This window comes from Hakea prostrata, chromosome 4 (assembly GCF_041222555.1).
Source record: "Hakea prostrata isolate BN-2017 chromosome 4, UWA_Hpros_2, whole genome shotgun sequence".
NCBI lineage: Eukaryota > Viridiplantae > Streptophyta > Magnoliopsida > Proteales > Proteaceae > Hakea > Hakea prostrata.
This window is the reverse complement of record NC_142603.1, coordinates 11,459,920-11,479,090: the sequence shown is the minus strand read 5'-3', so window position 1 is coordinate 11,479,090 and position 19,171 is coordinate 11,459,920. Positions and strand designations below refer to the sequence as shown.

The window sequence follows — 19,171 nt, the reverse complement described above, 5'->3', positions numbered from 1 at the left end:
AAAGACACATGCTGAAAATTAAAGATTAATTAACTTAAGACTCTTGCTAAGGAAGTTCACTTGAGATAGAACTCCTTAGGGCACTCAACCACCAATTACTAAAAGGCAACTTCTAATTAAAAGTAAACTCCAAAAAGATAGGAACCCTCTTGTACAAGAGTCTTACCTTATCCACAACCTAACCAATTCAAACACAACTCAAATTAAGAAACAAAACCCAAATTAAACTCTAGAAATGAATTTGGAAATAATTCCAGAAATCAAAGAAGGCTGAAAATGCTCTAAATACCCCTACTAGGGGCTTGGCCTGCTCAAGGGAGCTTCTTGGAGCCATCTAGTGGGCCAACTTAGGGTTCAGCCAAGGGGGGCCTCTATGTTCACGTCAAGAGTTGCAGAGGGAGTTCAGGCAGGTGGGGGTGGGGAAGAGGGAAGGGGAGTTGCATGGGCACGGAATGTGGATTCTTGCTCTTTTTCTTGCTCTTTCCAATATGTTGTGATAACACGCCCAAAAAGTAAAAGAATTTCTGTTTGTTTCTGTAGAGAAGTTCTATGAGGCTGCTTATTCCTGATGAACCAAAAAAATAAAAAATGAGGTCTATCAAAAAGTTGTAAAGTTCTTTCCCTGGCTTTATTTATTTATTTATCTTAGGGATGATGGTGGGTTTGTGGTTCCCATGGGACAGAAAAAGACATGAAAAATTATCCAAAAAAAGGAAGGTCGCATTTTCATGGGAATGTTGTAACAGAGCCTTGTATTTTGTCTTATTTACCATTTTGAGGATATAAATACTGCAACGCCGTCATGATTTTTTCTTAAAGTTTATGAGCATTGATGGCAATGGCTAGTTTTATCTTTTTCTTTATGTTAACTTATCTACACAATTTCACACATAAAATGTTGAAATCAATTTTGTAATGGATTCAGATGTGATAAGGCGTATAAATATGCTTAAAGAGGAAGCTTCACGGATTTCAGAGAATGTCACTCTTAGTCATAGTGAGAAGAATAAGATAAATGCTGCAAAGTACTCGGCTATGATGGCTCCTATAGTTGTTGCCTTGGAGCGTCGTCTAGCCTCAACTTCTCGAAAACCAGAAACTCCTCATGAGATTTGGTTTCATAAGGAGTACGGGGAACAACTGAAATCTGCCATCTTGGCCTTTAAGACTCCTCCATTATCTATGGCTGCACTTGGCGATGTCTGGCGACCATTTGATGCAATTGCATCATCTTTAGCTGCATATCAGAGGAAATCATCAATTTCCTTGGGGGATGTTGCCCCAAAATTGGCATTATTATCATCATCTGAGGTACCAATGCCTGGTCTTGTGAAGCAAACCACCGTTTCTGAGTCCTGTGCTGGTCCTACCACTGATCTCCAGACCATTGTCACTGTTGCTTCTTTCTCTGAACAAGTGACTATCTTATCAACCAAGACTAAGCCTAAGAAACTTGTTATACTGGGTTCTGATGGTGAGAAGTATACATATCTCTTGAAAGGGCGTGAAGACTTGCGTCTTGATGCCAGAATTATGCAGCTGTTGCAAGCCATTAATGGTTTTTTGCATTCATCTCCCGATACTCGTAGTCATTCGCTCACTATTCGTTATTATTCCGTGACACCAATCAGCGGTCAGGCTGGTCTTATCCAGTGGGTAGACAATGTAATAAGCATATATAGTGTGTTCAAGTCTTGGCAGTACCGTATGCAACTAGCGCAGCTGTCAGCAATGAGTGCTGGCAATGTGACCAATACAGCACCTCCACCTGTTCCCCGGCCAAGTGATATGTTCTATGGTAAAATTATACCAGCACTCAAAGAGAAAGGCATACGGAGAGTAATCTCACGAAGAGACTGGCCCCATGAAGTGAAGCGAAAAGTTCTTCTGGATCTTATGAAAGAGACTCCTAGACAACTTCTTCATCAAGAAATTTGGTGCGCTAGCGAAGGATTCAAAGCATTCAGCATGAAATTAAAAAGGTGCCTTTTATCCTTATCAATTTTTCTTATATTTTGCATTATTCAATTGGTATTTCTTGTGCATTCAATATTTTATTCAACTGGTAAAGAGTTTGCTGTTTCTCTGTCTGCGTGTGTATGTATATAATTATATATGTTCCTGTACATCAGTCATTTCTGTCTTAGTTAGATATTACAGACCAGGATATGGCAGTATGATAATTACCCAGAAGAAAATTCTCTCTTGACTTGGCTTCTGGAGAATATGAATATGATTGTGCTTTTTACAGTATGAGGTATAATTGTACATATATGTTGGTAATTTAACCATGGAGATTTTTTGTCCCTAGCAAAAGTGGAATGAAGCTGTTCAAGTTCCCTGTGGGTGATTGTAGTGTACAATTAAATCATGGTTAGGTAAATGAGGGTTTTTGGGAAAATTAACAAGAAAGAACAGGAGTGGATAATTGGGTATTATGATTTAGCAATTATTACCTCCTCTTGTTTCCTAAACTAACAGAGTATTTAGAGTACACTGTATTAGAAAAACTTCTATTCCTGGGTATGTACCCATTTGTATATGGTATATAGAAAAGCGACTTATTGGATTCTCTTCTTTTTATTTTTTATTTAGTATTATTTTTTTTTGTGTGTGTGTGTGGGTTGGGAACTGCCTGTGATGTAAATTTTATGTGCTTTTTACCAGTCGTTGGATCTTGCCTCTTTGTTTTTTGCATGTGCTTCCACCAGCATGACTCCCTCTTTTTTCATGATGGATAAAACAAATGACTTTGGATTGTGTTGAAGCAGTTACTGTCTTGGGTTCAGGATTTAGGAGCTCCATATCATTCAGCTGAATGAATTAGTGTACTTACAAATGGTTGACTAGATTTTTTAACTGCATGTCATTTGCTTGATTTTTGACCACTTGTGCTGATCTGTCTAAATTGCATCAGCCAAAAAGTTAGGTAGCATTTACACTTTTTTTAGTTAATTTTGAAATATTTTGATGTTTATATTCTTTGCTTTATTTTTAGGTATTCTGGTAGTGTGGCAGCAATGAGCATGGTGGGACACATACTGGGCTTAGGAGATAGACATTTGGATAATATTCTCATGGACTTCTCTACTGGGGATGTTGTACACATAGATTACAATGTCTGCTTTGATAAAGGACTTAGACTAAAGATTCCAGAGATTGTGCCTTTCCGCTTAACCCATACAATTGAAGCAGCTTTAGGGTTGACTGGTATTGAAGGTACCTTCAGAGCAAATTGTGAAGCTGTTATTGGTGTTCTGAGGAAGAATAAAGACATACTATTGATGTTGCTAGAGGTATTTGTTTGGGATCCGTTGGTAGAATGGACACGTGGGGATGGCCATGATGAAGCAGCTATAGGTGGCGAAGAAAGAAAAGGCATGGAGTTGGCTGTAAGCTTGAGTTTATTTGCATCTCGAGTGCAAGAAATTCGTGTTCCTTTACAGGTATTCATTCCCTTGAGACTTTACTATGTGGCAGGGATCATGTTTTTGAGAAGATGCTACGCCTTTTGTTATGCTTAGATTACCTACAACTAACCAGGCTTCAAAGTTAGCATTGGAATTCTTAGATGCTAAAATACACAAAGATTCTATTTTTACTTTTTTACTAGATCCGATTGGCCTGAGTCTAGCAGTTGAATGAATGGATAAGGAAATGGTTTTGGAAAAAGATAAGAGTCGAATTCTCCCCCCTTTGTTATTTCTCCCCCTCTTGTAAGAAAGTTTTTTATTTGCTTGAAAGAAGGGGGAGGTTGAAAAATAAAAAGGAGCTATGCTTTTTGCACAATTCATTTTTATTGTCAGACTTTAGTGGTTCCTTCAGGTCGTGCCTGGCAATAAAAACTCCCTTGTCAAGAACAACAAAAAAATAAGGATAAAATTTCAATTTACTACAGCTTCTATGCTTCTTGGCTTCATAAGGTATTCGGGTATTCTTCATTGGTTATTGTCTCTTTGCTTTTCTCCAGGGGGTGGGGGAATGTATTTTTAGGAAATAGCTTTCTATGTTAGTATTTTTTTCCCTTTTTAAGTTGAACTCCTAATATTAACTTACTACATGTTTTCATAATATGTGAGTTACCTCCATGTTGGAATTTCAGTTTCTTATAGACAACATTGCATCTTATGAAACATTTCATGTTTCTGAAGAAGGAAAAAAATGTAGACACCACCTTCATGCCTAGGTTCTAATCCATTCTGAAAAGGAAAATAAATCTGGCTGTGATATTTACTGGGTGTATTTATTATTCTTCTGTGTTGGACTGTTGGGTCAAAATGGAAGGTCGATTTAGTGTCTATCAAGGGAGACAGTATTTATCTCCTCTGGTGGGTTATCAGTTGGTCTTTAGCTGCAGTACTTGGGTAAGCTGGAAGTAAGCTGTCTTTAATTTGTTGAGTAGTTTGCTTAGTATCTCAAGAAGTTTAGTTCAAAGAAGCCTCTTTGTTTAGGGAGTTCCTGGCCTCTGCAATCAAATCAGTTTTCTTATTGTACTCATTCCAGCAGATAGATAGTTGATCGTGATTATGATGTTCTTCTCTATTATTCTATGTCAATTTTTTAATTTTTCCCTTTCAAGAAATTAGAGTTGTTTTCAAACTGATGGTCTCAAATGACCCTCTTTGAGGCTTTGATATTGAGTTTTATTCTGACTTATTTTGCTTAATTATAGTTCTGGTCTGAAGAAATGTTTTGGAAGATATTCTTTTTTTTTTTTTAATGTCCATCTCCCAAGAGTATAGTGTAGGGTCTTTGATCCCCTGCCTGCATCAGTTGTCTCCTATACATCAATCTGCTTGTCCATATCTTTTTGCCTTTGTAGAATAGTTAAATATTTCTCTTTTCCTTGTGCATATCTTATTGACTTTGTACAACAACAACAGAAACAACAATAAGAAGCCTTGTCCCAACTAAATGGGTTGGCTACAATTTACATGGATTATTGCCTTCCAATCAGCTCTGTTAGAGGCCATGCTAGATGCAAAGCCTATGCATTCATATCCTTTGTCACCACTTCTTTTAGGTCATTTTATGTCTGCCCCTAATTCTTCTCACTCCTTCAATTTGGATTGTATCACTTCTCTGTACAGGGGCATTTAAGGGCCTTGTTGAATGTGGCTATGCCATCTCAATTGACTTTCTTGTTGCTTATCATTTATCGAAGCTATTCTAGACCAGCTCTAATATGATCATTCCTTACTTTATCTTTCCTAGTTTTGCCACTCAACCATCTTATTGACTTTGTGAAATAGTTAAATAGTTCTCAATGCATATGGTTTATGCCTTCAGTAATGGCCTTCAGCTTTTGTAGAACTGTACTAAATCTTATAAAGGGAAAAAGACAAAAAACAAAGTTGTCATCTGCACCCTGTTAGTTTCTCTTTCTTCAGTAAGAATTATCTGGAGATTTGATTGGTCTTGTTTGTGATCCAGGAACATCATGACCTCTTACTCGCCACCTTACCAGCTGCTGAATTAGCAGTTGAGGTATGTAAAAGACCTGCTGATCTGGTTTTTTCGGTTAAGTTAATTAGTTATCAGCGTGTTCAGTTAAGTTTGTCTAACTACGAGAACATATATTTATCAGAGGTTCTTGGAAGTCCTAAGCAAATATGAAGTTGTTTCTGCTCTCTTCTACCATGCTGACCAAGAGAGGTCAAAACTTGCTCTGCATGAAACATCCGCCAAATCAATTGTCGCTGAAGTAACTTCTAATTCAGAGAAAACCCGTGCTGTGCTTGAAAAACAAACTCATGAGTTTACTCAAGCAAGAGCTCTGGCAGCTGAGAAAGCCCAAGAGGCAACGATGTGGGTAGAACAACATGGGAGGGTCCTTGATGCATTGCGAAGTGGTTCAATTCCAGAAGTCCAAGATTGCATAAAGCTGAGTAGCATGGAAGATGCCTTATCTCTCACATCTGCAGTCCTAGTAGCTGGTGTACCATTGACTATTGTCCCTGAGCCGACACAAGCACAATGTCATGATTTGGATAGGGAAATTTCTCAGATCATTTCTGAATTGGATAGTGGGCTCTCTTCGGCAGTTCAAGCACTTCAAGCATACGCCTTAGCTTTACAAAGAATCCTACCCCTGAATTACATTACTACGAGCCCAGTTCATGGTTGGGCGCAAATTTTGCAATTGTCGTTGAATAACATATCTTCTGATATTCTCTCTCTTGCTATAAGGCAGGCTGCTGACCTTATTTCCAAGACTCAAGGGGAGGGTATTGATTCTGTTCAGCAGGGGCATGAAGAGTTTTGCCATAAGTTGGAGAAATATACAATGGAGATAGATAAAGTCGAAGAAGAGTGTTCCGAACTGGTGAATTCTATTGGCTCAGATACGGAAGCAAAAGCTAAGGATCGTCTCATAAATGCCTTCACCAAGTACATGCAATCTGCTGGTTTTCCAAGGAGAGAAGATGATGTGTCCTTTACTCAAAGGGGTCAATTTAAACATGATGGGACCAAGGACATTGGACACTTGGGAGAGATTGAAGAGAAGAAGGAAAAGGTAGTCTCTGTTTTACACACAGCAGTAAGTGCTCTTTATAACGAGGTTAGTGGCAAAATTCTTCACATATTAGGTCACTCCTGTGAAAGAATTGGATGGAGACATGCAGAAGAGAGTTTACATTCTGATTCAGGGACTATCTTCTCAGAGTTAGAAGAACAAGTAGAGAAGTGCATGCTTGTTGCAGGGTTTGCTAATGAACTTCAGCAGTTTATTGGTGTGGATGTACCTAACATTGATCTAGATATGGACAATGCAAAATTATCTTCTGAAGGGAATTGGGCTTCTATTTTTCAGTATAGTATACATTCATGTAGAGTTTTAGTTGGGAAAATGACTGAAGTTGTTCTCCCAGAGATAATGCGGTCAATTGTTTCACACAATTCAGAAGTTATGGATGCTTTTGGTTCTCTTTCACAAATCCGAGGATCCATTGATACAGCACTGGAACAGCTTGTTGAGATTGAAATTGAGAGAGCTTCCTTGGTAGATCTTGAACAGAATTATTTTGTTAAGGTTGGTCTCATCACAGAGCAGCAGTTGGCTCTTGAAGATGCTGCCATGAAGGGTAGAGATCATCTTTCGTGGGAGGAAGCAGAAGAGCTTGCTTCTCAAGAAGAAGCATGTAGGGCTCAATTGGACCAACTCCATCAAACATGGAACCAAAAGGACATGCGAACTACTTCTCTTGTAAAGAGGGAAGCTGCTATTAGAAATGCATTGCTTTCTTCTGAACGCCATTTTTTGTCTCTAATCAGTGCTGACCAAGGAAGGGATCCTCATCTCTTGAGAAGCAAAGCACTTCTGGCTGTGTTGGTAAAACCTTTCTCTGAGTTGGAACCCATTGATCAAATGCTCTCAGAACTTGGTGGCCATGGTTCTTCCTATTTGAACGGATCTTCTAATCTGATAAATCTGATGAACTCTGGGTACTCAATATCAGAATATGTCTGGAAGTTTGCTGGTTTATTGAAAAACCATGCCTTCTTTATCTGGAAAGTTGGAATCATAGATTCATTTCTTGATTCATGCATACATGACATATCTTCGGCTGTGGATCACAATCTAGGATTTGATCAGCTCTACAATGTTCTGAAGAAGAGACTTGAGATCCAACTACAAGGACATATCGGTCAATATTTGAGAGATCGTGTTGCTTTCACTCTCTTGGCTAGACTAGAGAAAGAACATGAACAATTGAGGCAACTTACTCCGGCAATGAAGGAACCCAGTGCTGATCAACTGAAAAGAGATGGTGGTCCTGTCAAAAGGGTGCAGCATATGCTTGAGGAATACTGTAATGCACATGAGACTGCTAGAGCTGCAGGATCAGCTGTTTCACTTATGAAAAGGCAAGTAAGTGAGCTCAAAGAGGCTATCCGCAAGACAAGCCTAGAGATTGTTCAGTTGGAATGGCTTTATGATTCTCTGTTCCCATATCTAAGTAAGAACAGGATAATATCTCAGAAATTCCTTATAGGTGATGACCAATTATACCCCATAATTCTTAACCTCAGTCGACCTAAATTGCTAGAAAATTTACGGTCAATGATGTCATCAATAGCTAGATCTATGGAGTTGCTGCAAGCTTGTGAGAGGACTTCTGTGTCAGCCGAAGGACAACTTGAAAGGGCAATGGGGTGGGCATGTGCTGGCCCCAGTACAATTGGAGCTGGGACTACAGTGGCCAAGAGCTCAGGAATTCCTCCTGAATTTCATGATCATCTGATGAGACGGCGCCAGTTACTTTGGGCTGCTCAGGAGCAGGCATCAGATATTATAAAAATTTGCTCATCTGTAGTGGAGTTTGAAGCATCTAGAGATGGAATTTTCCAAATGGGAGCAGAGACATCTGCTGGTAGAACTGTTGCTGATGGCAGGATGTGGCAGCAGTCTTACTTGAATGCTCTAACAAGATTGGATGTTGCTTATCAATCTTTTAGTCGTAAGTTTTAAAGCTTACCTAGTGATTCTATTCCTCTGTTCTCAATTTTAAAGTGTGCTTTCTTACTCTTTGTGATTACTTAACTCCGCCCTCTTTCTGGCTGTATTTGTCTAATGTCAGGTGCTGAACAAGACTGGAAATTGGCAAAAAGCAGCATGGAAGCTGCTGCCAATGGCTTGTTTTCTGCAACAAATGAACTCTGTATTGCTGCAGTTAAGGCAAAATCAGTTTCAGGTTGGAGATTGTCTAGTTTAAACTGGACAGAATACAGAAAGCTCTTGTAAACATTATTAATGAACTAGTGCACGTATAAACTGCTGCCTTTTTCTTTTGCAGGTGATCTACAGGGCATACTTTCAGAGATGCGAGATTGTGCCCATGAAACCAGCATTTCACTATCTTCTTTTGCACATGTCTCCAGGGGGCACACTGCTCTGACAACTGAATGCGGTTCAATGCTTGAAGAGGTATAAAAGCGTAATCTATATCACATAACTTAATTGTTCTTTGAATGTACTTTCTGGTGTTGATACACCAACTTTCTTTCTATAGTTCACCATTGTTATAACTGGGATTTAAAGTATTTCTGGTTAAATGGAAACTTTGTGATGCTAGTGATGTGTAGTGAATGACAAATAACTTTTATGCTCCTGAAAGATCAGTAGTCAGGTATTATAAAGGGTCTGAATGTAATTGATCATGTTATCAGTCCCACTGTTGCCACAATACTTATAGTGAATAAAAAATGCCTGTTAAATAGTGCTTTTGATCGTCGGAGGTGCGGACTTCCTAACAAATTGAATATGATGTTAAAATTACTATCAAGTATCAATGCATATTTCAACTCTTGTACTGACTACTGCCAGGCTCAAGCTTGGATAAAGTGGGGGAGGGGAGTTTGGGTGCATCTGGTTGGAAGTCAGAATCCAAAACCTTTAGGCCACACTGTTTTAAAAGAAAATAAAATTGATGTAAAGAATACAGTAACAAGATGTAATACTTAATTTTTAAACCTTCAAATGAAATGAAATTCTGTTGCCTCATTTCAGAGGAAGAGGGGAAAATGGTGCGTCCCTTATTTGCCATAGGTCTGTTACTTCATTGCTCATTCACAAAGCCTCTAGGTTATCAAGCTAGTGGTGGAATGAATTGACCGCACTAATTTCTCATTTTCTCCGTAACCCTAGCGGTGGATGAATTCTCATTTTCTGCATTCTAGAAGATGCATATTATGTCAGTGCTCTTCTATGTTTTATAGAAAACAATCAGAAGTTGGATCAGGTAGGCTGAGCCTGTTCAAGATCATGTCAATTGCTTGTTTGCTTGATCCATTGTGTTAATCTGATCCAATCCTAACCCCTGTTAGAGAAGTACTTCATGGCTGTTTTGGATGGGATTAATCCCACACGTGGGTGGGATGATCCTGGAAGCATGGCTGTCATGAAGATGCATAACCTCCTTTGGTGTTCTTCTCTAATATATTCATGTTTCCATTTGTAGGTTTTGGCTATAACTGAGGGTCTACATGATGTTCACAGCTTGGGGAAGGAAGCTGCTGACTTACATAAAGTTCTTATAGCAGATCTTTCGAAGGTTTGGGTTATTTGTACCTTTCATACTGATTTCAACATCTGCTGTGACTGTATTTATGAGCTTGTTTTTATTTCTGGAGTTACAAATAGTTGAAACTGTATTTGTCTTTTGACAGGCAAACACAATACTTCTCCCACTTGAATCGGTGCTATCTAAGGATGTAGCTGCCATGGCTGACGCTATTTCAAAGGAAAGAGAGAGCAAGATGGAGATCTCTCCTATTCATGGACAAGCAATCTATCAATCCTACTACTCAAGGATTAGAGAGGCTCACCAGCCTTTGAAACCCTTGGTGCCATCACTTACTCACTCTGTGGAGGAACTCCATTCTATGTTGACCAGACTTGCACGGACTGCAAGTCTCCATGCTGGAAATCTCCATAAAGTATGTTAATCCTTTTTCTTCTGTTCAAATTTATTTTCTCCTTGAATCCTGGTTCCATTTTCCAGCTTGTTCTTTCCTGCTTCAATCTTTTGTTGGAAATGACTCATTTCTACAATTTCACAAGATTAAGCTCTGTCCAACCTTAGGCGGGTGGTCCATCTTAGTTTGAACTCTGCTACCAAAATGGTGAATTGTCCCCTAAACCAGCCTTCAAAAATGGTGACGATCATAAATCTCAGTTTATCTATTTTTATTTTTATCTTTATTTGTTCTTCGCCTTTTGGTTTTTAATGGGTTTATAAACTTTATCAAGTGATAGTGTTTGCTGTGGATTGAAAGGTTATGTTCCTTCCCCCTCCCCCTGAATCCATAGAAAGGAGAGTTGGTTTGACTGGCTCTCCTGGATGTCTCACTAGTACTTGTGGCATACATTAGGTTTCTGGGTTAGGAGAAATGCTGGTACTTGCAGCACAAACCCTATAGTTTTTAGTTTTTACAAAACACCCCACCTTGATGATTTAGGCTTTTGAAAGTTTGAAAATAGAAATTATAAACCATGTGTAGTGGTTGTGGTGGTTAGTAAGGTTTGTGCAAGGGGTTGATTCATAATACTAGTATTTTCATGCATAATAGGTAATTTTATCTTATGATATCATCTTTTCTCTAGGTGTTGAAAATCAAGCTCAAGTAAATAGGCCTGTAGACTTTTCTTCTCCCTTCTCCCCCCCCCCCTCTCCCATAAATGATTTTTGTATTAGAAAGAAGGAAAATACATATTAGGCATCTCCTAGAACCTCAGTTGGGGGGTAGGAGATTCCATAAAAAAATTGCATTCCCTTTTAACCAAGGTCCCAAGCAGGCTAGAAAACCCATTGGGTTGCAATCTGAAATAAACATGAGCATCTGCATCCTTCTGAATAAGCTCCATTAGCTCCCCTGGAAAATCCATAGGCTCCACTTCACCTGTCCCTGCGTCAGCTGAATGCCAGTCATGTAGTCAGCTAGCTGGTTTTGGTCCCTCCACTCATGCACGAAGTGCCTTTCATGAAGGATAGCTTGCTTCTATCTTATTCCCCTTTCAAAGATTGGACTTTTCAAGCACCCTGGATACTCCCATTAATAATGTTAATGCCGACTTGGAATCGGAATCATCCGACAAACCTTTCAAAATTCAGATCTTTATGCCTTTATAAACTGCTTTGATCTCCATTGCTGAGACCGGATGCTCTTCTCCCTTTCCTGCAATAGTCAGAATAGGAATTCCCCCATTATGTCGCATCAAACCTCTTCTTCTCAGGTGAATCACTCAATCCACAAACAATAAACAGCAAGCATTCATGATAGACAATAGAACAGAGAGATGAATTGCTTCATTCATTCATCTGTAGGAAACATTACAGGAAACTCTACCTTCCTAATCCTTACTCAAGAACTGAGCTCCCCAGAGAAAGCACCTGCTCTCCTTTCTTGCCTGACCTTCCCCCCCTGCCCCCCTCCCTTTCTTCCGCGTATATCCGTAGCAATCCTAACTCCTTTCCACGTAAGCCACAATCTCTAAGAAGTCACACCCCTGCCATCATGTGCATGGGTGTGGCTTCTCCCCAATGAGTGCTTGCCACCTGTCCCTGCTTCCTTTAGTTGATTCTGTCCCCGACTTATCCAGCTGGATTTGATCCCGTGGCCCCTCCATCTGCTGGAGGTGTACACCTTTGATAAAACAAAACCCCATATTTTTATTTTGTTATTTTTTTCGTGTGTTGGGGGGGGGGGGGAAGGGAGCTAAACCCAGTGATTTGACATAAAGAAAAAACAAAACAAAACAAAGCCTCATGTTTACTGATAGACTTGAATTAATGTGGCAGCTCCCTATGAGCTTCCTCTTCCACACACACCCAAGGATAGGACATCCTCTCCATGGATTTAGTCATTCTTTTTATCATCAAATGCTTCTCGATGAGACTGGCAATTGCACTCAAACAGGGCACATGCCAATAAAGAATGGGAGGTTAGGGAATGATATCCAAACTGGTAGAGAGGACAACTCAATACGCTCCAACACCCCTTCTAGGCTCCAAGGTTTCACAATGAATGGCCTTTTCTTCACAAACCGTGGCCCTCCTTCTAAAACCTTCGTATGATCTGCTTCAAGGCTCAATCTATAAATAAAAAATCCACTTTGTATCAAGTTAATACTTAACAGAGACATTGTCAGATAGCCTCCAATGCTTCAGAAGCATTTCCTTTGCATGGAGGAAGCTAGGCCTTCTCCAATGAAGTGGCCAACCAATGCACCCTCCATTTTCTATCCTCTTCTTGCACAGCAGTGCCATTGCACAATGGCTTGCTCCACTCCATCCATACAGATTGGGGAATGAACTCTAATTTTAGCCCCTCCTCTGAGTCCTTGACATTACTTTCTGCAAATAAAACACTCCAAGCCACCCCCTTCTGGACTCCTCCCTTCTCCCTAATCTCCCTCCTCACTTCCCGCAAGCAAGCATGTAACTCCCTCACAAACACCCCCTTTCCATCCGTCCATCCACACTCACTAGCCATAACCTCAGTACGGGAAGAAGAAAACACAAGCCCTAAGACTTGGAATATAATAAGGCTTATATTTTGATGTTAGCTGGATAATTTAGATGTGTACTATCCCCCTATTATGGAATATGGATATCCCAAGGAACAAGCAGTTCATCTATTTTGGTTCCCCCTAGTCTACCTTTTTAGCTGGCCCTTTCCCCTTCTCCTTTCTCTCTCTTGGTTTTTCTTGTTATTTCCCTCTTCTTGTTGTTTGGTTATGATATTTTTATTCTTGCCGGAAAAAGTACATGTAAAGTTCTTTTTTACAGGCACTGGAAGGACTGGGAGACAGCCAGGCAGCAAGGTCGCAGGAGATGACTTTATCAAGGTCAGACCTTGGAGGTGACACAGCTGTATTTGATGACAAGGAGAAAGATCTATTCTCCAGAACAGATGGAGGTAGTAACTCGGATGTTTCTGATGCTGCTGGATTATCTTTGCTAGATGAAGGATGGATCTCTCCGCCTAACAGCATCTACAGCAGCAGCTCCATGTCCAGCATTATATCATCTGATCCAAGTATCCCTGACAGTTTCAGTGGTCAAGAAAATCGTATGGAACAGTTTTCGTGTGGGTTTGATGGGGCAGAAAGTGCAGAACATCTAAAATCCATTCTGCCCACTAGCACTAATATTCAAGAGGGATCAGCATGTGGGCAGTCAGAATCTCAAGTAGCAGAAGTTAGCGGTGGTGCTATTTCTTCTTCAGCTCTTGATCAACCAAGTGAACAGAAAGCGTCGGTATTAACTCGTGAAGATACAATTGGACACATTGATCCTTTTTCATTTGAGAAGGAAGAACTGGAAGATGTGATTTATGGGGCAAAAGATGATGCATCCACACCAAACCAAGTTAAGAAGCATTCTGCAAATCATGAAGCTTCTCTTCCCTGTGTGGATGGTCATAGCCGGATTAGCAGGGGTAAGTCTCCCAATTTTAATTTTTATTGAGAGAGTAAATGGGCCAAAAGTTTTTAGTTAGCTCAGGTTTATTAGCATGCCTTTTAGTATGAGTTGCTGCAGGTGTTACCGTCTAAAGAAGCAGGATGCTCATTGTATCGAATGTGGTTTTGAGAAGTGATAGTTAAACAACCACATTATCTGTATGGAGGAATTTGAGATGTTTAACCTGGACACACATAAACCTCCAAAACGTCCCTTCTTTTCTCGCACTGCCAGATTACAGGAATAGTTTGGAGTGAATTTAATTGTGTACTAGAGTGTAAGAGAATGGATTGACTTGGTACTTTCTGAATATCTCTGTTCATGATTACATCTTAGCATCGCCAAAATATTGTGGATAATTTTGGCCATGTGCAGTTGAGAAGTTGCCTAGTATAATTTATTTCTATTTTAGTTTACTTTCTGTTTTCCTTGTTGCTTTGTTGACAAGTTATCTCCTAGGATAGTTTCCTTGTTTAGTAAATATGGGAGATCCTTTGTAATTTATGCGTATTTACTTTTTCTTTTTTGCTGTAATTTAGTTTAGGAAAGTGTCCTAAACTAAGAGTGGTTTGTAATCTATAAACAGAGCATTATAGGGCTCATGCATGTGAGCCCTCTCCCTCTTTCTCCCTTTTGCCTTCCCCTTCTTATGTTCTTTTTCTTTCTAAATTTCCTTTAACTTCTTAGGCTGATTACAGGTACTGAAATCCTAACATGGAATCAGAGCATCTGTAATCAGCTTAGAGACTGCTTCTTCTCTCTTGACTTTGATCGATTTTCTTTGTTTTTCCCTTTCTATCTGGTGTGCAGCCACCCTTTGCTGCATTAATGATATATTAGATCCTTCTTCACGATTCATGAAGTGTTCTACGTACCTTTTGTTACCACTACTGCAGAATCTAGAGACCCAGTGAAGTTTTTTGGACACAAGAGGACCTGTTGAACCAGCTATGGCACTACGCCAGCTTGAACGTCTATTGTGCTTTCATACTCTATTTTGGTTCTCTGGATTGCATCTATTGCCTCAATGAAAATTGTTTTCATGTGATCTCTTTAACTGCTATTGCTTTTCAATTGGTAACCTCGATGCCATACCCTGATTGGTTTTATTGCTGCTACTAGACTGCTTTTATATGGTTTCCTACAATGTGCTATTTCTGCCCTTTGTTTTCTACTAAACTATCTATCCGAATCAACTCCAGTGTGTTATTCTTCTGGTAGTTAGGATATGATCCTGATATTAATTGCCGTGGTTTTGTTGCCTTGGTATTTTACTGTGATATTACCACTGCTTATATTGTTGTTGCCCCTGGTTCATTGAGGTTTTAGGTTCTAAAAAATACTGCTAATGCCGTATTGGGTTCTGCTGCAAGATATACTATTGCTACCCATGTTTTATTGAATTTATCTGCGTTGAAAAATTCTCTTGCTGTCGTATTATGTTCTGCTGCAAGTTATAGTACTGTTGACGTCATATTGCCTTCTTATTGCTTCTATATTAGTTTTAGGTACTACAAGTGTTTGGAATTTTTTTTTTTTTTTTTTTTTTTTTTTTGGGGGGGGGGGGGTATTCTGTTTACTTGAGTTGGCTTTAATTGTGTTATTCTCCTGGTGGATGGAATATTATAAGGATCACTAATTCTGCTGCTCCATTTACCAAATTGACATTAATCTCTATTCTTCTGGTACATGGGGTTGTGGGGGGGGGGGGGGGTGATGCTTTGTGATTGTTAATACTCAGATCTTGTGAACAACTAAGTATTAAAAGGTTATCAGCCCTTCCTCTGATGCTTCCGCGACCTTAATATTACCACTAGTTATCAGCTATTCCTTTGATGCTTCCGCCACCTTAACATTGTGTTATCTTCTATAATGATTGGAAGTTATTGCAAGTGAAATGGTCCTTCAAGTACCCAAACAGTTCCTCAAGACAAGACTTTGAGATACTGGTAGTTCCTCAAGACAAGACTTCGAGATACTGGTAGTTCCTCAAGACGAGACTTTGAGATACTGGTAATTGGTCGTTATCATTTGTCCACGTGTAATGCTACACATATATTACACGTGAGGGGGAGATTAGAGCCTTAGTCTATATCTACTCAAGTCTTTTGAAGAGTATTATTTGTGGAGTCATTTATCTTAAAATGGTTTTCTACAACACCACCTATGTACTTGGTTTGCAGTAACGCATTTTGCCTTTTACCTGCTTAGTTGGTCTGCAATAACTCATATTATCATTTACCGACCTGCTTGGTCCACAATAATCCATACTACATTTTATCTGCCTACTTGGTCTATAATAACCTATATTGTCCTTTACCAACCTACTTGGTTCAGAATAACCTATATTTTGACCTGTAGAGACCTTTGGTTGTGGCTCTATTTTGCCTTTCGTTGCACAGAATTACTGCCTACTGCCTACTACTTGCCTTACTGCAAAGAGCACTTGTGTGGACATTGGAGCTGCACCTTTACCTTGATGTAAGCAGGATTGAGCCCCCCATAACTGGGCTCAAAACCCAAACCCGAAGGACCAATCCAAACCAGCCAAATACCCCAGGGGTATTTTGATCATTTTATTCAGCCCTTTTGGGCCTCCAAGGGGGTCTGGCTGGAACCCCCTTGATCCAAGGTCATGGACCTATCTTTATTATTATTATTATTTTTTATTTGGATTTATATTTTGTGAGTTTTGATAGAGTAGTAGTCAATGTTGGAGCCCCAATTGGAATCCATTTTTTAGTGAGATTCCTTTAGATATTAGTGTTGCAAGTTGTTTTTCTTTAAACTTCCTTTGTTTTATTGAGATGTAATGGGGATCCTAGTCACAAATATTCCCTAGTTGAGTCAAGTTATGTTTCCAAGTTACACTCTTCAGTTTTTCCTCCAATCATAAGGCTATAAAAAGTCCATCCTACTTCATTGTAAAGGGAGTTGATTTGATGAATAAAATTTTCTGTTTGGAGAGGCAAAAAAGGTCATGGTCTTCCTGGGAGGGCCACTGCAGATTTAGAAGGCTTTTTTGTCAGATTCAGCCAGAGATTTGAGAGTCCAGCAAGCATTCATCCATTAAAGCAGCATTCCTTCTCTGTCAAGTACCATCCCCCACCGCTTTTTCTTCTTGTGCAAGCTCCCCTTCCTCTTCCTAACTCTGCAGCAGCTCCATCAACCCCCGTTCACCCCTGTGATCGCCCTAGGCCCCTCCCTGACCCTTGCAGCAACCCTTGCTAGCACCCCCACCATCCCTTACACCCTACAGCACCCCCTCCCTCTTCTTTCTCCCAGTTGGCCCCTCCCCATTTCCCCTTCTTTCTTGTGGCGGATTTTAAACCAGAACCAGGAAGAAGAAAAGAAAAGATAAAAAAATAAAAAATAAAAAATAAAATAAAATAAAATAAAATAAAAAGAAGAAGAGAGAAGAGAAGAAAGAAAAGAGAAGAGATCAAGAGAGTGACCAAGAAACCTACCAAGATCCCTGAATCAGCCCATATCATTCCTCACCTTTCCAAATCTATCCACCACTTACTCCTAGGGTGATTTTGGGGATCATAAAACCATCCCCTAAGGATTTGTGAAAACCTTACATCCCAAAACCTACCCATAGCAAATTTGCTCATCCCTAACTTGTTCCTAAGATTCCCCATTAATTGATTTTTGAAAACCTGTTGACCTGTTCATCCCAAACCTACCCATAGCAAATTTGCCCATCCCTAACTTGTTCCTAAGATTCCCCATAAATCCTAAATTCATTAGCATCTCAACCCCTACAACCTATTTGTTTTTTTTGTTAATCCCTTTCCTTGCCAAAACCCTAGATTTATCAATTTTATCCATCCCATCTAGGTTTGCTACATTTTCCTACACCCTGGTTTGTTAATCACTTTGTTGGTTCACAAGTGGAAACGATTCTGGGCTACCTAATTCTAAGGAGACAATCACAAACCTTAACCCTACAATCTAAGTTACATCATACCTATTTGTGCAGTCATCGAGCTACACATTTTACCTCCTTTGGTGGAGATTCCTCCATACTACCAACATTATTTGGATAGTGCCCTTGATTTTATTGTTGCTGCTATACTAATAGATGTGGTTCATCTTCACCACCTCCAATTATTCTTATTGTTGGATGGTTCATTCGACATGTACTTAAGTTGTTGATTATTTCCTGGGTGAAGTTCTTTTGGTGTGTATCGATGTCTGGTATTGCTAAGTTTCTACTAATGCGAAAGACTGGTGATTTTTTATTTATTTTTATTTTCTATAATTATGTTCTTGTTATGTCAAGTTGGAGCCCTTAATTGGATACTCCAACTGTTAGGGATAATGGATGCACAACCACGAACAGAGAAGAACACTAGCAAAGCGCACAAGGGGAATTTAACGTGGTTCGGCAAAACCCTGCCTATATCCACCAGAGAGAAAAGGAGTTTCACTATTTCAAAAAACCTCACACCACTCTCACTCCCACAAAACGTTACCCTTTGCTTCCGTGTCTAACTGGTTATCCCACAGAGACTATTTATAGGGAAACCTAAAATCCTAATCCCAATGTAATTACAAGTTTAACCCAGTACTAGTAATTGACCCAAACCCTGTTTTAATTACAAATACAACCAAAACCATAATTATATGGACCCACAAAATACAAGACACCCAAACCCAACAATCTCCACCTTGGCTTGAATTCTGCAAACCACCTTGAAGTAAACCGTTGATGATGTCTCTCTGCAATCACCAGTCTTTGTGTATCCACCACACCTTACCGCATGGCCCACGTCCTCTCCAGGAATGCTTTTGTAACCGCCATCACTAAACCAACATGGCGCACACCCCCCACAGGGGTGTCCCGTATAGCTCATAGCTGCTATACGACGTGACGTGGCTCCATCTCTCCTTCTGTTACAGCCGGCTCTGAGAGATCACTGCCACTCACCAAATCCAAAGCGAAAGTCACTCGCTTCTTTCCAAATTTGCCCTTGTTTTGCGCCTAAACAACCTGCAAATTTCGTCTACCTGTACCCTTTGCCAAAGTGTCAACTGGAGCTCCACCTGTTTCAACACTCCCTGCAAGCTTGTACAACTTACTAATCCTCTTTCCCTGCATCACAACCATTGATCCCCTTGAAACCTTGAGAACTCCACCTTCAAATGACCATTTGAAACCTTTAGAATCTAGAGTACTCAATGAAATCAGATTCTTA

General features: G+C 39.8%; 1 protein-coding gene across 1 annotated transcript in view; it reads left to right on the top strand.

Annotated features, from left to right (window-relative positions):
* LOC149017866 (uncharacterized) overlaps positions 1-19,171 on the top strand; it is a 34,553-nt gene that overhangs the window by 9,704 nt on the left and 5,678 nt on the right. The window contains exons 5-13 of the mRNA XM_089152200.1: positions 926-1,982; positions 2,999-3,446; positions 5,434-5,487; positions 5,588-8,462; positions 8,583-8,696; positions 8,799-8,929; positions 9,963-10,055; positions 10,171-10,440; positions 13,293-13,944. Coding sequence (XP_089008326.1) covers positions 926-1,982; positions 2,999-3,446; positions 5,434-5,487; positions 5,588-8,462; positions 8,583-8,696; positions 8,799-8,929; positions 9,963-10,055; positions 10,171-10,440; positions 13,293-13,944 — 5,694 coding nt within the window. The remainder of the gene's footprint in view (positions 1-925; positions 1,983-2,998; positions 3,447-5,433; positions 5,488-5,587; positions 8,463-8,582; positions 8,697-8,798; positions 8,930-9,962; positions 10,056-10,170; positions 10,441-13,292; positions 13,945-19,171) is intronic.